Genomic DNA, 18,651 nt, shown 5'->3' with positions numbered 1-18,651 from the left:
TAGGACTGCTGGATTCTTTTCGCAAGAATTAACAGTGCAATACCTCTGCCAATATGAGAGCACAAAGAACTTTCAATAACTGCATATACAAAGGCAAACACTCCTTCAAATCATTAGTCAATTCCCAGTGTCTTCACAGGTTTTGAAGAAGAGATTGAACAGCCACTTGTCTGAAAAGGTATAGGGTCTGTGCTTGATCAAGGGCTTGGACTAGAAGGCCTTTTTTGTGATCTCCTTCCAAATGTTAATTAAATCTGACCCTATTGAGTATTTTGCAGCCAGCCAGCTGGATGTTTGTAAGCACATAAGAGGTAGAGAATATGAACCATTTGAGTATCCTTAGGATTGTTTTGCATCTTTCAAAGACTGAATGATCTCCTAGGCTATGAAAGGCATTTCACATGCTTTTCAAAAACTGTTCTTCGTGTTGCTTCCACATGCTACATGAAAAGTTGCCTATCTCTATTGCTACTGTAAGAATTGCTAACCATCCCCAGAGGTTAGATAAGAAAGTGACAAAAAAATCTACGTTCTCTCTCTATAGTCCAAATGGGTCTTCTAAGCTATATTGCAAGAATATCATTAGTTTTGAAGAGAAAAAGATGGGCTCCGAATCTTGCTTTCCTCTTAAAAGAAAATGAGAGTGCTTTTTTTTGTAATTCAGATGCAAGAGGATAAAGGGGAGGGGGAAAATACTTTCTAAAGGAAACAGCTTAAGAAATTTGATAGGAATGTCTGTTGTTTGCTAACCATCTATTGTATTCGAACTTAAGGAAAAGCTAGTAGTTTAAGAAAGGGGGGAAGTGTTAAAGATGATAAGTGATGAATACAGGCAGTCCTCAACTTACAACCAAAATTGAGCCCAGCGTTTCTGTTGCTAAATGAGACAGTTAAGTGAATTTTGTCCCATTTGATGTTTCTTGCCACTGTTGCTAAGTGAATTGGTAACAGGGTTGTAACTGAATCTGACTTCTCCATTGACTTTGCTTGTCAGAAGATCACAAAAGGTGATCATGTGACCCCAGGACACGGCAACCATCAGAAATACCATCCAGCTGCCAAGTGTCTGAACTTTGATCATGTGGCCATGGGGTCGTTGCAACGCTGGTAGGTGTGAAAAATGTTCATGTTACTTTTTTCAGTGCTATTGTAAATTTGAATGGTCATTAAATGAACTCGTAAGTTGAGGACTACCTGTATGTATATGATATTTATATATTGTATGTGAATAACCATACAATTGATAGCAAGTCCCAAAAATATGCTGAAATACATACATACATACATACATACACACACACACACACACACACAAATATCTACGTCTGTGCTTTTTTTAATATTAAAAACTTTGTCTCTGTTTTTCTGCTTTCAGAGGAGAACTTTAGATCTCAATAATATTTTGATTTGAAGCTTTTCAGCAGAATACTGTAAGACTGCCGAAGTATTTCTTGGAACATAGTATTTCTCATTTCTCTCTGTACACAGAAAACCAAGGCATTAAAAAAAACTATGGCACTGATAATACTTTATAACTCAATAAAAAATGTTGACCAAAAAAAAAACTGTGTTGCTGATCAACAGGGTTGGAGACATCATTCTTAATATATCCTAAGTGCTTTCTCTCAGAACCAAGTTTTTATTTCTTTATGGAAATTCATTTGGGATGACGGATCATAGAATATTCTGTTCTATATTCTATTTGGGAGTAGGGGACTCTTCAGTATAAATCTCGGGCTCTAGCTTTGTGGGGGTCCCCAGCTTCTACTGTTGAACACACCTCTTCTGCACATGCACCTTACATGGCTTTCTAAGGCCTTCTTTGCTTCACTTAGCCTGTCACTGAATGAAGCCTCTCCCCCTTAACCACTGTATGACCCTGTGCCTTCTTGTCTGTCCAATGATGACTCAGCACATGACCAAAACAAAAAACACCAGACGAGATCAGCATGATTGCAAAAGAGCTCTCTGACAAACTGAGGGACACAAAAGACACATACAAAAATGCAAAAGAGCATATAACTAAAACAGAATATGAGCAAATAGCCTGAATCTGTAATGCAGGAGTCAGAGAAACTATGAACCAAGAAAGGCAAGTCTAATGCAAAAATAATTTTTAAATGTTTCAAACAGGAAGAAAGTCAAGGAAACAAATCCACTAATGGGAGTAGATGGAAGAAGGTGATAGGTAGCGGGGAGAAAGCAGAACTGCTTAATTCCTTCTTTGCAACTATTTTTTTGCAAGAGGAAAAAACAGCCCAACCTATCAAAAGCAATACCAAGGAAGATAGAATAAGCATACAAGTCAAAATAGGCAAGAAATTAGTAAGAGAATACCTACCTGCCCTGGACAAGTACAAATCACCTGGATCAGATGATTTATACCCCAGGGTTCTGACGGAGCTAGCAGATGTAATTTCAGAGGCAATGAATGTAATCTTTCAAAGCTCATGTAACGCAGGGGAACCACCAGAGGACTGGAAACAAGCCGATGTGGTTCTAGTCTACACACACACAAAAAGGGGAATGAATCTAGGAAATTACAGGCCCATCATTTTCACATCAATACCTGGGAAAATCTGGAAAAGATAAGTGGCAGATTTGTAAGCACCTAGAAAGGAAAAAGGTGATTGCTAGAAACCAGCATGGGTTTGTAAAAAAAAATCATGCCAGACAAATCTTACTCCCTTTGATAGTGTGACTAAAGTAGTGGATCAGAGAAATGCTGTGGACATACATGGAAGGCATTTGACAAAGTAGATCACGGCCTATGTCTTAATAAGATAGAACAATGTGGGATAGACAGTACCAGCAGCAGATGGATTCACAACTGGCTGACCAATCACATTCAGCGTGTAATCTTCAATGGAATTACATCCACATGGGGAGTAGCATACAATGGAGTATCCTAAGGTTCTATCCCTACTCTTCAATATTTTCATAATGATCTAGATGAGGGGATAAAAGGGGAACACATCAAATGTGAGTGACACCAAGCTGGGATGGAATAGTCAACACCTTAGAAGATAGACTCAAGATCCATTAGAACTTTTGACAGACTTGAACACTGGACCCTATCTTATAAAATTAAATTCAATGATGAAAAAATTCAGTTCCTGCACTTAGGTAGGAGAAACCATATGCATGAGTACAGAATTGTTGGTACCTGACTCAATAGTAGTAACTGGGAGAGATTTAGATGTCCTAGTGGACCACCACTTAAGTATAAGCCAGCAATGTACACTGAGAGCATATGCACCAAGACAAATTCCTTGTGTGTCCAATCACACTTGGCCAATAAAAAAAAAAAATCTATTCAATGTGCTGCAGTTGTCAAAAAGCTAATGCAGTCCTTGGCTGCATTAACAGAAGGATAGCATCAAGATCACAGAACTGATGCAGCTTTATACCACACTATTTATGCCACACTTGAAATACTGAAGGGATCAACTCGATCTCCAAAGCACCATGGATGGAAGCTTGTTAAGAGAGAGGACTAAGGAGAAATTTCTTGACAGAACGATAAATGGAATAGCTTGTCTCTTGGAATTGTGAGTGCTCTATAATTGGAGGTTTTCAAGAATAGACTGGACAACCATTTGACCAGGATGGTATAGCGAAGCAGTCCCCAACCTTTCTGGTTCTGCAGACCAGTGGAAAGGAGGGGATGGTTTCGCACATGTGTGACCACTTGTGCAGATGCAGCTGAGCACTTGAGCGCACTTGCCCATTGCTTGCATGGCCCAGTTCCCACAGGCTGGGCTCCAGACCAGGACTTTGGGACCCTGGTATAAGTTCTCCTGCCTTGAGAAGGGGGTTGAGCTAGAAGACCACCCAGATCCCTTTCAGCCCTATAATCCTACATTCTAAATTGGCTTATTATACTGATCATGCACCTGGGAGGGGTAATTCTGGCAACAGATGGGCCTGGGGAAATAGTCTTTCTCTCACTGTGCCCAAATTGTAGTTACAGATGGATACCCCTATTTATTGTAATATAGCGAAATGGGCAGACCTTCCAAAGGTTGCTGGCAAGGGAGAAGGGACTGCAAGCCATGGTTTGCGTAGTTACCCTGCAGAGTGCTCATAGGACACTGGCAGTGCACTCATTAGAATATACTATTGCAGGCTAAATGTGCCCACAGCCAGGAGTTCGATCCTGACTGGCTCAAGGTTGACTCAGCCTTCCATCCTTCCAAGATCAGTAAAATGAGGACCCAGATTGTTGGGGACAAGAGGCTGGCTCTCTAAACCACTCAGAGTGTTGTAAAGCATTATGGAGCAGTATGTAAGTCTACGTGCAGTTGCTATAACTTAGTTTCACAATTAATATTAAAGACAGCTCAGCGTGTCTTGTATATATGCTTACAGGATAATCTAATCAGCCTTTGTGATTTTGAAATTATGATTTATATTATATGTGAACCAGGCCAGTGTGCCCTTCTTAATAACAATGGAAACAAATGATGATTTACTGTTACAAGTGAAACTAGCCATTAAACTATACTGCTGAGCAATGCTATTGAACCTCTTGCTATTTTTGGCATTTGGGTGTGATGCATGTTCTCTGGTGGCCAGAGAATCTGGTTAAACATGTGGCAGCCCTTTTAAGGTGCAGCCTCTAATGTTAGTACATTTTGCACTGTGCTTTGTTGTGTTTAAAAATTGTTTTGTTGTGTCTGAAAAAATTACGTCTTCACTAAGATTTGTATTGTGCTACCTGTATTAATTTCTTAACTACAATTAAAATCAATTACCAAACCTTGAATGTTTTTTTCCTTAAAAGTAGGTACTGATAGATCCAGTGGCTTGGTGTAGTGTGTGGACTAAGCTATTAAGTGTGTACATTACAATTTATCACTAGAATAACATTTGTATGAACCGACCTGCTACCACCTATATGGCAAAACCTGTCTGCATGATACAGGTGGATTGTTTCTGGAAATAAACCATAATCCAAATTTTTTTCCTACCGGTTCTGTGGGCCTGGCTTGGTGGGCGTGTCAGGGGAAGGATATTGCAAAATCTCCATTCCCTCCACACTCTGGGGCCAGCCAGAGGTAGTATTTTCCGGTTCTCTGAACTACTCAAAATTTCCAGTACCGCTTTTCCAAAACCTGTTAGAACCTGTTGGATTTCACCCCTGAAATAAACCCTTTTGAGTTCTGTCACTGGGAGCAGGTGGGCAGCTGTGCTACACAATCTGCTTGAGCTAATACCCCTTGGTTTTAAAGTTGGTTAAATTTATTGTGTCATGCAAAACTGGAACACAATAATCATTGGAGGGGAGGTGTACCATCACATTAAATTGTGCATTTTCACAGCCTGGCCTGGCCATTTTGCACAACTACCTTTAAGGCAGCTCTGGGCACAGCAGGTTGAAAGAGTCTTAATTGGAAAGCTGTTTGAATATGGATGCTATTTTGATCAGTGGGTAAAATGCACCGGGAGTTAATAAAGGCACCTGGACCTTCCCCTGGGAAGATAACCCTCATATCACCTGCACATCTCATAGTTTCCAGCCTGGATGAAGGCAAAACGGCACATCTGGCCTGGCTGGAGTGCAGCATCCTGGGCTCCATCCGGCCTGCCTTTCCTAACCTCAACCGGGGAAGGTACGGGGCTGCCACCCGCAAGGAACAATTCTTTTCAATTCAATTCAAGGACCAATTCTTGAATACAGCTCGCCTATCTGGAACCCATACCTCATTTCGGACATTAATACAATTGAAGGTGTCCAGAAATATTTTACAAGAAGAGTTCTCCACTCCTCTGAAAACAACAAAATACCTTATGCCACCAGACTTGAAATCCTGGGCTTAGTGCCTTCGACATGACCTGAGTTTAACTTACAGAATCATCTGTTACAACGTCCTTCCTGTTGAAGACTACTTCAGCTTCAATCACAACAATACACGAGCACACAATAGATTTAAGCTTAATATGAACGGCTCCAATCTTGATTGCAGAAAATACTTTTTTATATACTTATGCTTACATATATATGCTTATATATCGTATAGTTATTTCATGCTTATGCTTATATATACTGTTGTGACAAATAAATAAACACCCGATCCTGCTGGCTCTGGTGCGGCAGGGAGCAGCGTCCAAGTGCCCTCGGGACGGCAGAGGGGGGCCGGGGCGGAGGATGGGGAAGCTCCCCCCCCTCCCAAGCTCCCGAGGATGCGGGGATCCCGTGTCCCTTCTCCGAGGGAGGCGGCCGGTTCAGAGATACGAAAGATCACGAAAAAAACGCCGGGCTCCGCAGCCCCAGCAAGCGGTTCGCCGGGCAGCTCAAGCGGTTGGTCCGGCGGAGATGCTGCCCGCGGGCGGGGCGCGGGTTCCGAGGCGGGGGCGGCGGGGGCGGCGGTTGTGCACTCGGCCCTGCCGCCCGAGGAGGAGGCGGAGGCGGCGGATGGCGGAGGGGCGAGGGCGGCCGGGTGGCGGCTCCCCGGTGGCGGGGCGGCGGCTGCTGCTGCTGCTGCTTCTCCCAGGGGCGCTGCTGAGCTTCCTCCCGCAGGCGACCCCGCACCCGAGTGAGTGGCGGGACGGGCGGGGAGAGGCTGCTGCGGCCATTGCCCGTCCAGGGCGAGCCCGGGAAGGCCTCCGCCGCAGAGGGCCCGGGGCTTCCGCGGACCCCATCCCGCCATCGCCCCCCTGGGCGGTTGAGCGGCGCCTGGCTGCCGGGCGTTTCCTTGGCGACGGGCCCCGAGCCCCGGCGTGGCTGGGCGGCGGGAGGGCGGCGAGAGCCCGGGGGGGGGATTCGGTAGCCGGTAGCGGGAGAAGCCGCAGGAGGCGAGGAAAGAGGCAGCGGACATCCATCCCCCCACCCGCCACTTCCCTGCAGCTCTGCGCCCCTTCCCGCCATCGCAAGCCCGTCTCGGCCCCGGCTTCGGTTGCTGGCCTCTCGGGATCTCCTGAGCTCCGTCCCACCGCAGGTTGTTCCGTCTCATCGGGATCGCAGCCCATTCGGAGCAGAACCCGCTCCTGGGCTGCAGAAAGCCAGCTGGGAAGCAGTGGGACTCGGGAGGCTCTGCCGCCATCTAAGAGCTGCCCAGATGTTTGCAGTTGCCGTCCGCCTTTTCTCTTCCGTTCCTCCTTTATCTGCTGGGTTATCACTTAGATCCTCCCTGGTTCTTTTTCTGGGGCCAGACCGCTTCAATGGACTCCCCTTATACAGCTCACTTATTTTTGTTTTCAGTCTTGTATTTATCCATTCTTGACTCTAGGTTTCTTCTTGGGCCACACACTCAAAATTCTTAAGAACCCAATTTCCATAGCACCAGTTACATTCATTTTTTGGTCTCCTGATATACTCAACTCCCATTTTCCTGCAACGAAGTGGTTTCTACCATCCATTTTTGCTTCTTCCCATTCCCAACCCACCTTACAAGGTTGCTGTTGTGGAGAGACCAGAACAGAACACAACAGTTGGAAGGGACCTTGGAGGTCTTCTAGTGCAGGGGTCTCCAACCTTGGCAACTTTAAGCCTGGCGGACTTCAACTCCCATAATGCCACAGCCAGCAAAGGTTCTAGTGCAAACCCCAAGCCTCACTGACAGGAAATTTCTCCTTAATTTTAGATTGGATTTCTCTCTGATAAACTTCCATCCATATTAGGCCTGCCCTCGGGTGCTTTGGAGAATAGGTTGACACACACACACACACACCCCGTTTGTGGCAGCCCCTCAAATATTGGAACACCATTATCATGTCATCCCTAGTCCTCCTTTTCAGAAAACTCGACATACCCAATTCCTGCAACTGTTCTTATAGGTTTTAGCCTCCAGTCCCAGTCATCTTTTTTGCTCTTCTCTGCACTCTTCTCTGCACACACCAAGGGGCCGGATAGCTCAGGCTGGTAAGGCCTGTTATTAAGACCTGTTATTAAGAACACAAAGCCTGCAATTACTGCAGGTTCAAGCCCGGCCCAAGGTTGACTCAGCCTTCCATCCTTTATAAGGTAGGTAAAATGAGGACCCAGATTGTTGGGGGGGCAATAAGTTGACTTTGTAAAAAATATATACAATATATACAAATAGAATGAGACTATTGCCCTATACACTGTAAGCCGCCCTGAGTCTTCGGAGAAGGGCGGGGTATAAATGTAAACAAAAAAAAAAAACTCTTCCCAGAGTCTTAACATCCTTTTTATACCATTGATCAAAACTGGATGCATGGCGTGTTTTGGATATGTTCACTGCCTTGATTTACTTTTAAAAATAAGGAAGGCAGGATACAAACGGACAAAAACAAATAACTGTTCCTTATAGAACAGGGGTCTCTAACCTTAGCAAGTTTAAGACTTCTGGACTTCAATTCCCAGAGTTCCTCAGCCAGCTTTGCAGAACTCTGGGAATTGAAGTCCAGAAGTCTTAAACTTGCCAATATTGGAGACCCCTGTTATAGAACACCATATATTACCACAATATTTCTGTTTCACCTTGTTCTTTGCCACAGCTCTTTCAGATTCTCAGCAGCAGCATTTGTGTGTACAGAAATCCATATACATTCATGATCCTAACTTCAAATGTGACCATAAATCGTATCTAATATTATTTAATATGTCCATAATTTTGTCAAACATCGTACAACATTTTTTCTTACTTCCTACTTAAGGCTGAAACATGCTAAGCAATTATTTTATTCTGAGTCATGTTTAATTTCAATCCCACATCACTCTTACTGCATCCAGTAACCAACGATTAACTCCCTGGTCATATAAAACATTCCACAGTTCAACCCATTCACTATTAAGTGCTTTTTCTAAATGAACAGATACATTATAAACATTCCTTCTTACAATCTTATATTTCTCAGTCACCTACCAAAATGCAGATCCTATGTCCGTCATTGTCCTATCTGGTATGAAGCCAGACTGTCCAACTTTTTCTCATCACTTCCCTAATGCACACATCATAAAGATACAGTTTTGCATCCTCTCTTGCTGCCTTTGGTATTTCATATATTTACCACAGTTTACTCAATGCAAGAAGGCTCAAAGCAGTCTACAAAAGAAAAGAAAAATCGCAACCTTAATACAAACTGAGCAAAACAAAGCAACATGGTTCCAAAGAAGAGCCTCAACAGCCAGTCTGTAATAGGAAGGGCCTCTTGTTATCTCCCCATTCGAAGGTTCCCTGGGAAAATCAGGCCCTGGTGCCTTTCCTGAAAACCAGCATGATGGGAAACAGGAATGGGGACAGCAGCTGAGAGGGCTCCGCTTCATCCTTGTGCCTCTCTCATCTTTTTCTAGGATCCTGTAAGATCTAATTAACAAATGACATTCAAACTACAGTGGCCTTCCTGCTTTCTGAAGAATAAATCCTACTAGATGGGATTTTTTTTTCCTGAATGTACATTGAAAAATTAATGATATTAAAATGAAGTATGTGCTTGAATGGTTTGTGTTGTAATTTATAGATAAATTTGCGAGCCATCACATTTACATACACACACACACATACACACACACACACACACACACACACACACACTGAGCGCTTCGACATCAGCATTTCCTATCAGCAAACATTCCCAAAGCTGTTTGAAACAGGTCTGCAATCACTAACATTTTCTTTTTAATTTCACTCTCTCACTCCCCTTATCATTCCCATTCAAATCTTGAAAATACTAATTTTGCTTCAGTTTTATCCCAAACATCACTTAATTCTTAATTCCTTTTATTCACGGAGGCTCTTTGTTTAGCCTTTTTCATCCACTTCAAGAATAATTGTCAAATCATTCTGCATTTTCTGTGCCTTTTTTTATATTAACTGTTCCTCAGTCTTTTTTACTATTTTGTAGCTTGTTTTTTAATACGTACATTAGAGCTTCACCTAATACTGCAAAACACGTTTGTTCAGTGTAGTTTTCATATTAGATGAAGATATGGGAAAACACACCCTACTTTTAATGTGTTGGTTGACTTCTTTGGTTTTCATCAAAACCTTCATTCAATGTTTTTCCTTTCAAATTGGGAAGGGAAGAAGAGATATTCATTCCGTGTTGTTTTTTCTTGGTACCAACTTGCTAGAATGGAACTTGACTGCTGGGGAGGAACTATATCCACCCAGTTTACTTCCTTGCATTAGGAGTGAAGCAGTGGCGGGATTCAGCCAGTTCGCACCACTTCGGGAGAACCGGTTGTTAACTTTCTGAGCAGTTTGACAAACTGGTTGTTGGAAGAAATCATTAGGGCAGAAAACCGGCTGTTAAATTACTTGAACCCCACCACTGGAGTGAAGTGGTTTTCTTCTCATCTAAATGCAGACCAGTTTCAACCCTGGTTAGTTTTTTGAGATCAGTTTTTTTATTGGCTGAGTTTGGTTTAAGCCATTCTCCTAACGTGGCTATCATTGCTTGGCCAAGATTGTAACTTAGTAGAATTATATTAGAAGACTTCCCTAACATTACATATGGATTTGCTCAAGTTATTTCAAAGGGATGGTGGCAATAGATACAAAACATCATTCATGGTTTTTTAAATAAAAAATGAAGAAAATCACTGTCATATAAAATGAGCTGAAAATCAGTTGCTGCCCTGTGTGATTAACTCTAATTTTGTTGTTTGTTTTTTACTTTTTCTGGTTTTTATTTAGGTGTGACACACCGTTACGAAAATGTTAAAGCAGTGGAGGTAATGTTAGTTTCAAGATACAGGAAATAGGTTGTATTTCTGATACCGTGAATTTCTAAAATCACTTCTCATCTACACAGAAATATGAATATTCTCTTTCTCACACCCAACCAAGCATGCATTCCCCATACAGGCTGCATTTACCCATTGCACGAAGGCTTAGCTTGTTGATAGTAAGCCTTAAATTATAGCTTAGAAATCACATTGCCTGGGTTCACGCAATAGGTAAAACTAAACAAGTGATGTTAAAATGATTCTACTCTAATAACTTTGTGGGACTGTGTGTGTACGTCAATATTACATGATGGGGAACCTCCCTAGGAAGGTTGCAAACAACAAATCCAGGGCCCCAGGACTCTGCAACCATCGTGAATACATGCTAGTTGCCAAGCACCCAAAGTTTAATCACAGGACTGTAGGGATGCTGCAATGGTCATAAGTATGAGAACTGGTCATAAGTCAGATTTTTCTCAGTGCCGTTGTAAATTTGAATGGCCATTAAACGAATTGCTGTAAATCAAGGACTACCTGTAATCCTTCTGAAAATATTGAACATCAGCCGTCTGTCTCAGATGGTCTGGAGCAGGGCTCTCCAACCTTGGGAACTTTAAGCCTGGTGGACTTCAACTCCCAGAATTCCCCAGGTTTAAAGTTCCCAAGGTTGGAGACCCCTGGTCTGGCGGCTAAGCCGGAGTTTGCTTGGATGCAAAGTATCCACGCATTACAGCCTCATGACTGTCTCTCTTTCAGATCAAGCTGGAGCTGTGCTTTCAAAAGCAGGCTGCATGAACCCCATTGTTGCGTGGGAAGAAAATTATTAGAATATTGAACTTATATTTGTCTGATGCTTTTAAAACTCATATTTAATTTCTATTTTGGGGTTGTAATATACCTAATATATTAGTACTGTACCTCATTTACCGTATTTTTCGGAGTATAAGATGCACCAAAATTTCAAAGAGGTAAGGAAAAAAAGGTTTTTGTCCTACCCGGCCCCCAGGAGCACTCTGCAGGCTTCCCAAACTCTCTGCGCGCCCCGTTTTTGTGAAAAATGGGCCCATTTTTCATAAAAATGGGACGAGCAGGATGGGGCTCCAGAAGGCCTAAAATGGCTGTATTCGGTGTATAAGACACCCCAACATTTCCACCCTCTTTTAGGGAGGGAAAAAGTGCATCTTATACTCTGAAAAATATGGTATATGATTAATTGATAAATGTAAATTGGCGGTGCATGCTTGAAAGAATTTTAATGATAAGGGTGTAGAATCCTTACAAGTTGGTTGACCACTGTACCAGAGAACTCTGAAAGATAAAAAGCTGATAGCCATCGTGAAATGATTCATTTTTTCCTCCTCTTCAACAGATATCTGTGCAGCCAACTGCAGTTGAAGAGGTTATATCGGGAGGGAAAGATGCTGTTGAAGTCCAGCGTAAGAATTCTTTTTTTTCTCTCCCATTATGTGTACAAAGTGACTTGATGCACTATCATTTTAAAGTCTTCTCACAACAGCTTTCTGTTGTTGTCTCAACTGGCCTGCTGTCATTGCACAAGCTTTTTTGGTTCCTTCCTTTCAGTCTTTGCAAAAGTTAAGTTTATTATCTGGTCATTATTCATGTTTAGTACATGCACTTATTTTGTTATAACGCCCTGATCATTTATTAATCGTGGATGCAAAACAAGCTGTGTGAGAAACTGGCTTATCAGCCTATGAAATGCTTTTCTCGTGAACTCCTTGGTATGTTTGCTCCTGGCACTACCTCTACCTGCAGCCTGTGCCATGTTTTGCACCTATGGCTTTTTATACTAGAAGTCCACGGAACGGTTAAACATGGGGCTCGCTTGGTTCATGGTGTATACTCAGCCATATAGTCAGGAAAAGCACTGTGTTAAAAAGGCTTTGGGGATTTGTCAGGAAACAAAACTGAATGAAGGCAATATGGAGTCAAACTGCTATTTATGGAATCCTGACAGGATCTCAAGCCAAAGAAGAATAAGAGAACAGGACTGTCGAGTTGCCACATCAGGAAGTGAATCTTTTGGACAGGAGAATAAGCCAGGCCTCTCAAGTTAGAACCACAGAACCTTTGGTATATACCATCACATTTGGTATATGCACCAACCGCTGCCGGCCATACTTGCACACTTTCCTTTCCCTGGTTCATGCCTATCTTTCCTGTCTTTAGGAATAAAGACAGGAAAGATAAAATAAAATATAGAAAATAATGATAAAATAAAATATTTCTATATTACATAGAAATAAAATACACTTTTCTGCCATTCCTTCTGCCCATCATCCATTTCTGCTGCTGACATCCAGCATCTCTGCCTCATGTTATTTTGCAGATCAATCTAAAAAGAAGAAAAATGACATTATAGAGTTGAAAGAGACCTTGGAGGTCTTCTAGTCCAAATCCCTGCTCAAGCAGGAGATCCTATCCATTCTGGACAAATTACTATCCAATCTCTTCTTGAAAAGTTCCAATGATGGACCCACCCACAACTTCTAAAGGCAAGCCATTCTACTGATTAATTGTTCTCACTGTCAGGAAATTTCTATTTTGGGGTTGTAATATACCTAATATATTAGTACTGTACCTCATTTACCGTATTTTTCGGAGTATAAGATGCACCAAAATTTCAAAGAGGTAAGGAAAAAAAGGTTTTTGTCCTACCCGGCCCCCAGGAGCACTCTGCAGGCTTCCCAAACTCTCTGCGCGCCCCGTTTTTGTGAAAAATGGGCCCATTTTTCATAAAAATGGGACGAGCAGGATGGGGCTTCAGAAGGCCTAAAATGGCTGTATTCGGTGTATAAGACGCCCCAACATTTCCACCCTCTTTTAGGGAGGGAAAAAGTGCATCTTATACTCCGAAAAATATGGTATATGATTAATTGATAAATGTAAATTGGCGGTGCATGCTTGAAAGAATTTTAATGATAAGGGTGTAGAATCCTTACAAGTTGGTTGACCACTGTACCAGAGAACTCTGAAAGATAAAAAGCTGATAGCCATCGTGAAATGATTCATTTTCCCCCCCTCTTCAACAGATATCTGTGCAGCCAACTGCAGTTGAAGAGGTTATATCGGGAGGGAAAGATGCTGTTGAAGTCCAGCGTAAGAATTCTTTTTTTTCTCTCCCATTATGTGTACAAAGTGACTTGATGCACTATCATTTTAAAGTCTTCTCACAACAGCTTTCTGTTGTTGTCGCAACTGGCCTGCTGTCATTGCACAAGCTTTTTTGGTTCCTTCCTTTCAGTCTTTGCAAAAGTTAAGTTTATTATCTGGTCATTATTCATGTTTAGTACATGCACTTATTTTGTTATAACGCCCTGATCATTTATTAATCGTGGATGCAAAACAAGCTGTGTGAGAAACTGGCTTATCAGCCTATGAAATGCTTTTCTCGTGAACTCCTTGGTATGTTTGCTCCTGGCACTACCTCTACCTGCAGCCTGTGCCATGTTTTGCACCTATGGCTTTTTATACTAGAAGTCCACGGAACGGTTAAACATGGGGCTCGCTTGGTTCATGGTGTATACTCAGCCATATAGTCAGGAAAAGCACTGTGTTAAAAAGGCTTTGGGGATTTGTCAGGAAACAAAACTGAATGAAGGCAATATGGAGTCAAACTGCTATTTATGGAATCCTGACAGGATCTCAAGCCAAAGAAGAATAAGAGAACAGGACTGTCGAGTTGCCACATCAGGAAGTGAATCTTTTGGACAGGAGAATAAGCCAGGCCTCTCAAGTTAGAATCATAGAACCTTTGGTATATACCATCACATTTGGTATATGCACCAACCGCTGCCGGCCATACTTGCACACTTTCCTTTCCCTGGTTCATGCCTATCTTTCCTGTCTTTAGGAATAAAGACAGGAAAGATAAAATAAAATATAGAAAATAATGATAAAATAAAATATTTCTATATTACATAGAAATAAAATACACTTTTCTGCCATTCCTTCTGCCCATCATCCATTTCTGCTGCTGACATCCAGCATCTCTGCCTCATGTTATTTTGCAGATCAATCTAAAAAGAAGAAAAATGACATTATAGAGTTGAAAGAGACCTTGGAGGTCTTCTAGTCCAAATCCCTGCTCAAGCAGGAGATCCTATCCATTCTGGACAAATTACTATCCAATCTCTTCTTGAACAGTTCCAATGATGGACCCACCCACAACTTCTAAAGGCAAGCCATTCTACTGATTAATTGTTCTCACTGTCAGGAAATTTCTTCTTATTTCTAGAGTTGGTTCCTTCCTTGATTAGTATCTTATCTATTGCTTCTTGTCCAGCCCTCAAGTGCTTTGGAGGATAGGTCAACCACCTCTTCTCTGTGATAGCCTCTCAAGTATTAGAAGACTGCTATCATGAAACCCCTAGTTCTTCTCTTATTAGACATAGACATACCTAATTCCCACAACTATTCATCATATGCTTTAGCCTCTAGGCCCATATTCATCTTTGTTGCTCTTCTCTGCACTCTTTCTAGAGTCTCAACATCTTTTTTGTATCGTGATGACCAGAACTGAAGTATTCCAAGTGTGGTCTCACCAGTGCAGTATTTAAAAGTGCAGTAACTTCCTATGAAAGTTAGTATATAAGTATCTGAGACCTTTTTGATTGACCCTGCCTTTGCTTCCTTCATGTCCTGTTTTATATTTGAGATCGTCTTCATTCTTACCACTTGGTTGATCGCCTTGAGATTTATACTTGGAATTGGATCATAAAAATTGGTCTCCTTCTCCATCAGTTTTCATTTAAAGCTCTTCAGATAAGCTGAGCCAGCTGTTTTCCAAAAATATTCTTCCCTGTTCTTTTGAGGTGTAGGCCATCCTCTTGCCAGAAGTCCTTCATGTAGTTATTATAGACTGTGGTCTAGGAACCCAAAGTTCTCTTGATGGCACCATCCTTTAAGGCAGTGGTTTACTTCAAAAATTCTCTGTTCTGTCATTGGATGTTTACTTTTGTTGGGAGCGCAGATGAAAACACCTGTGTTTCCCATCTCTTTGGCTTTCATGCTTAGCTGCTCATAGTCTCTTGATATTGTTTTCAGGCTCTTTGTTATACCATTCATTCTCACATGAAAGAGGACAAAGGGATAATAATCTGTGGACAATTATTTTTGTACACCTCTCAATTACATCTTTGATCTTTGCTCCTGGGAGACAACATACTTCTCTAGATAGATTGTCTGGTCTACAAAACTGTGATTTAGTTCCCCTGAATAGTGAATCTCTGATCACCAACAGACATCTTTTTTTTTGTCTTGAGGAAGTCTAGTCTACTTTTTTCCTGTCATTGGAACACCTGATGTCCTTTCTCCAGAAGTCTGCGTCCTTTCTTACAAGGAGAGGCTTTGAAATTGATTGTTTATCTCCAGCAGGGCTGGACTGGATTGCATGGACAGTGTTCTGGAAGCAGAATATACAAGCCATAAAAACATAACAGAATTAAAATAATTTCATCTGAATTTAAACTAGGAATGGTTATTAATGAAACACTTGAGTTGTTTCAAATTGTGATATGTAGCAGTGCAGACATGTTCATAAAAGCTGTTTCTTTTACAGAAGACAAAAAAGTAAGCAAGGTATACATTTAATGATTTTATTTACTGCTTTACAGAACCTTCCAACACAGGTGAAATTGCAGCAAAACAGGAAGAGGAAACTTTGAATGATCTTGTGAATCTTTTGCAAGATGTGGTAAAAAATATCCCCACCGAACTTGTAATGTCAACTGAACATCCTCCAAATTTTGGGACACCCGAAATAGTAACTTCTCCATCTGTAGCAGTGGACACTGTTTGGGTGAATGTGAACCCCCAAAATAGTGAGAAGTCCAGAACAATTGCCTTGATGAAAAAGGATACTCCAACTACAACGGCCTTTTGGAAACTCAGAAATGACGTATCTGCATCTGTTATCCTACATTCCGACGCAAGTCCCTCAGAAGATCTCCCAAGTGAGACAAGTGAGTCGGTTATTCTGCTTTCTGAAGAGCCAAGTCCAGGAAACACATTGTCCACCATTTCAGTTCAGCTGGAAAAAGAAGCAACTACTAAGAAAGAAGGTAAGAGTTTTGATCAGTTAACCAATGGAGCCTTGGCTAGTCTAGTGGAATCTCTAAGGAATGTACAAAAGTTACATATGCCGCAAGGCAATAATAAGCCACAGCAGAAAAGCCATCCAGTGACGTTGGCTCATCATAAACCTAGAGGTTTAGACATCTTAGAAGCAATTGATACACTAATTAAAACCATTAAGAATGCACCATCCTCTGTTAAAGAAGACCCAGATCTTCATGAGTATGTTGAGGAAGCAGAGGGTTACTTAAAAAATGCTCTGGAATTATCAGGGGAGGCAGAGAGGAAGCTGTTGCAGAAGAAGGAACAGGAGATGAAACCTGACATTGAGCTTCTTAATCCCCCATCAACAGCTCCACCTATAACAGAAATGAAGTTGGACATAGAGCTGCCTCCCTCCCTCTCATCAGAAGCATCTGCGGCAGAAATAAAGCTGGACGTAGAGGTCACTCCTTCCCCGTCAACAGTCCCACCCGTTACACGGGTGGAGATAGATATATCTCCTTCCCCATCAACATCTCCATCTGCATCGGAAGTGGACATCATTTTGCCTCCATCTGAGTCTCTGGAAAAGAAAGCAGAAGACACGGAAAAAGAAATGGGGAAATTAAAAGCATTTATTAATTTATTATATGGCTTTAGTCCTGAATTAACTGAATATGCAGAGAATTCACCACATAAAAAGATGGCTCAGGATATTGTTGAAAGGTCAATGGAAGTCCTTGATGCCATAAAGAGTGTTTTTTGTGGCAATCCTAAAAAGCAAAGTAAACAGGTTTTGAAGCATTTGTTACAGAAAGACATGGAGCTTGTAAGACAAGCCATGAAGGAAAAAAAAGCCTCTTAAGATACGTTTACTCCTTGGTACTGTTGGTTTTTATGAACAATCAAGAGGTCTGGTTTCTTAATTGTAACAGCAATTAAAAATACACCTGTAGCCATTTTCATGCCCGAAATTAAATGTTTGTTTTTAAATATAATTTGTTTTCATTTTTTCTTTGAATTGATATCTATTATTAAAGATTGAGAAACAAAGAATTAATTTAACAGTTATTATGTTAAAGATCATTTCAGAAAATCCTGTTCTTGTCGTTGGATTAACTGAATGATTATTTATAGTTCTTGCTGTTCTATGCTTTTCATACTGAATTCTTACCTGGATGAATAACCGTAAGAATAGAGTCTAGGAAGTTGGCAGGTGCTTCTGGGATTGATGGTTATTCATTGTTGTTTGTTCTCAGGAAAGGAACCCAGAAGACTATTTGTGGACAGCTATGTTGCTGATAGCATCATTAATCCATATTTGATAGGATAAAAGAATCTTGTTTATCTGATATGTGTTAAACCAGGGGTGTCAAACTCAAGGCTTGCGGGCTGAATTCGGCCCACAGGGTGCTTAGATCTGGCCCGCGGGGCCATCCTGGAAATGGCGAAGGACAGGCCCACAGTGCTTCTGTCAGCGAAAACGGGCTCCCAAGCTCAGTTTTCGGCTACCACAGCCTCCTGCAACCCTCTGCCAGTGAAAACGGAGCTCAGGAGGGCTGCATGCGAGCTGCTCCCGAACTCCATTTTCCCTGGCGTAGGGTTGCAGGAGGCCACTGCAGCCAAAAATGGAACTGGGGAGCCCATTTTCATGGGCAGATCACTCGGGCCACCACAAGCACCCCTGACACGAGTGACTTTGAACTGGTCCCGCCCAACCTGGCCATGCCTTCCCGGGGCCCCCTGAAGTCAAACACAGCCCTGATGCAACCCTGAATAGAATAGAATAGAATAGAATAGAATAGAATAGAATAGAATAGAATAGAATAGAATAGAATAGAATAGAATAGAATTTTTTTTATTGGCCAAGTGTGATTGGACACACAAGGAATTTGTCTTGGTGAATATGCTCTCAGTGTACATAAAAGAAAAGATAC

The 18,651-nt window shown here is 41.8% G+C and overlaps 1 protein-coding gene across 4 annotated transcripts; it reads left to right on the top strand.

Moving 5' to 3' along the window:
• Window positions 1–6,327: 6,327 nt before the first annotated feature.
• On the top strand, window positions 6,328–17,712 carry LOC131184643 (mucin-2-like). Of its 4 annotated transcripts, XM_058156239.1 has the most exons (5): window positions 6,328–6,539; window positions 10,605–10,642; window positions 12,006–12,072; window positions 16,273–16,719; window positions 17,086–17,712. In XM_058156239.1, the coding sequence occupies exons 1-5, from the start codon at window positions 6,419–6,421 to the stop codon at window positions 17,577–17,579; spliced, it is 1,167 nt and encodes a 388-aa protein (XP_058012222.1). In that variant the 5' UTR covers window positions 6,328–6,418; the 3' UTR covers window positions 17,580–17,712. The 4 variants fall into 4 exon arrangements, with proteins under 4 accessions (XP_058012222.1, XP_058012221.1, XP_058012220.1 ...); XM_058156238.1 differs by lacking the exon at window positions 12,006–12,072 and adding an exon at window positions 13,690–13,756 and having other exon boundaries at window positions 16,273–17,712; XM_058156237.1 differs by having other exon boundaries at window positions 16,273–17,712.
• Window positions 17,713–18,651: the final 939 nt, after the last annotated feature.

This window comes from Ahaetulla prasina, chromosome 13, assembly GCF_028640845.1.
Source record: "Ahaetulla prasina isolate Xishuangbanna chromosome 13, ASM2864084v1, whole genome shotgun sequence".
NCBI classification, from domain to species: Eukaryota; Metazoa; Chordata; class Lepidosauria; order Squamata; family Colubridae; genus Ahaetulla; species Ahaetulla prasina.
Note: the sequence above shows the minus strand (reverse complement) of the source record. Positions and strands in the feature narration are given on the sequence as shown.

What these genes read in the sequence shown, in the direction of transcription:
- LOC131184643 (XM_058156238.1), top strand. Translation starts at nt 6,419, where the DNA reads ATGGCGGAGGGGCGAGGGCGGCCGGGTGGCGGCTCCCCGGTGGCGGGG. An exon ending in GCAGGCGACCCCGCACCCGA is followed by an intron (nt 6,540 to 10,604) that starts GTGAGTGGCGGG and finishes GTTTTTATTTAG; the next exon opens with GTGTGACACACCGTTACGAA. An exon ending in AGATGCTGTTGAAGTCCAGC is followed by an intron (nt 13,757 to 16,272) that starts GTAAGAATTCTT and finishes ACTGCTTTACAG; the next exon opens with AACCTTCCAACACAGGTGAA.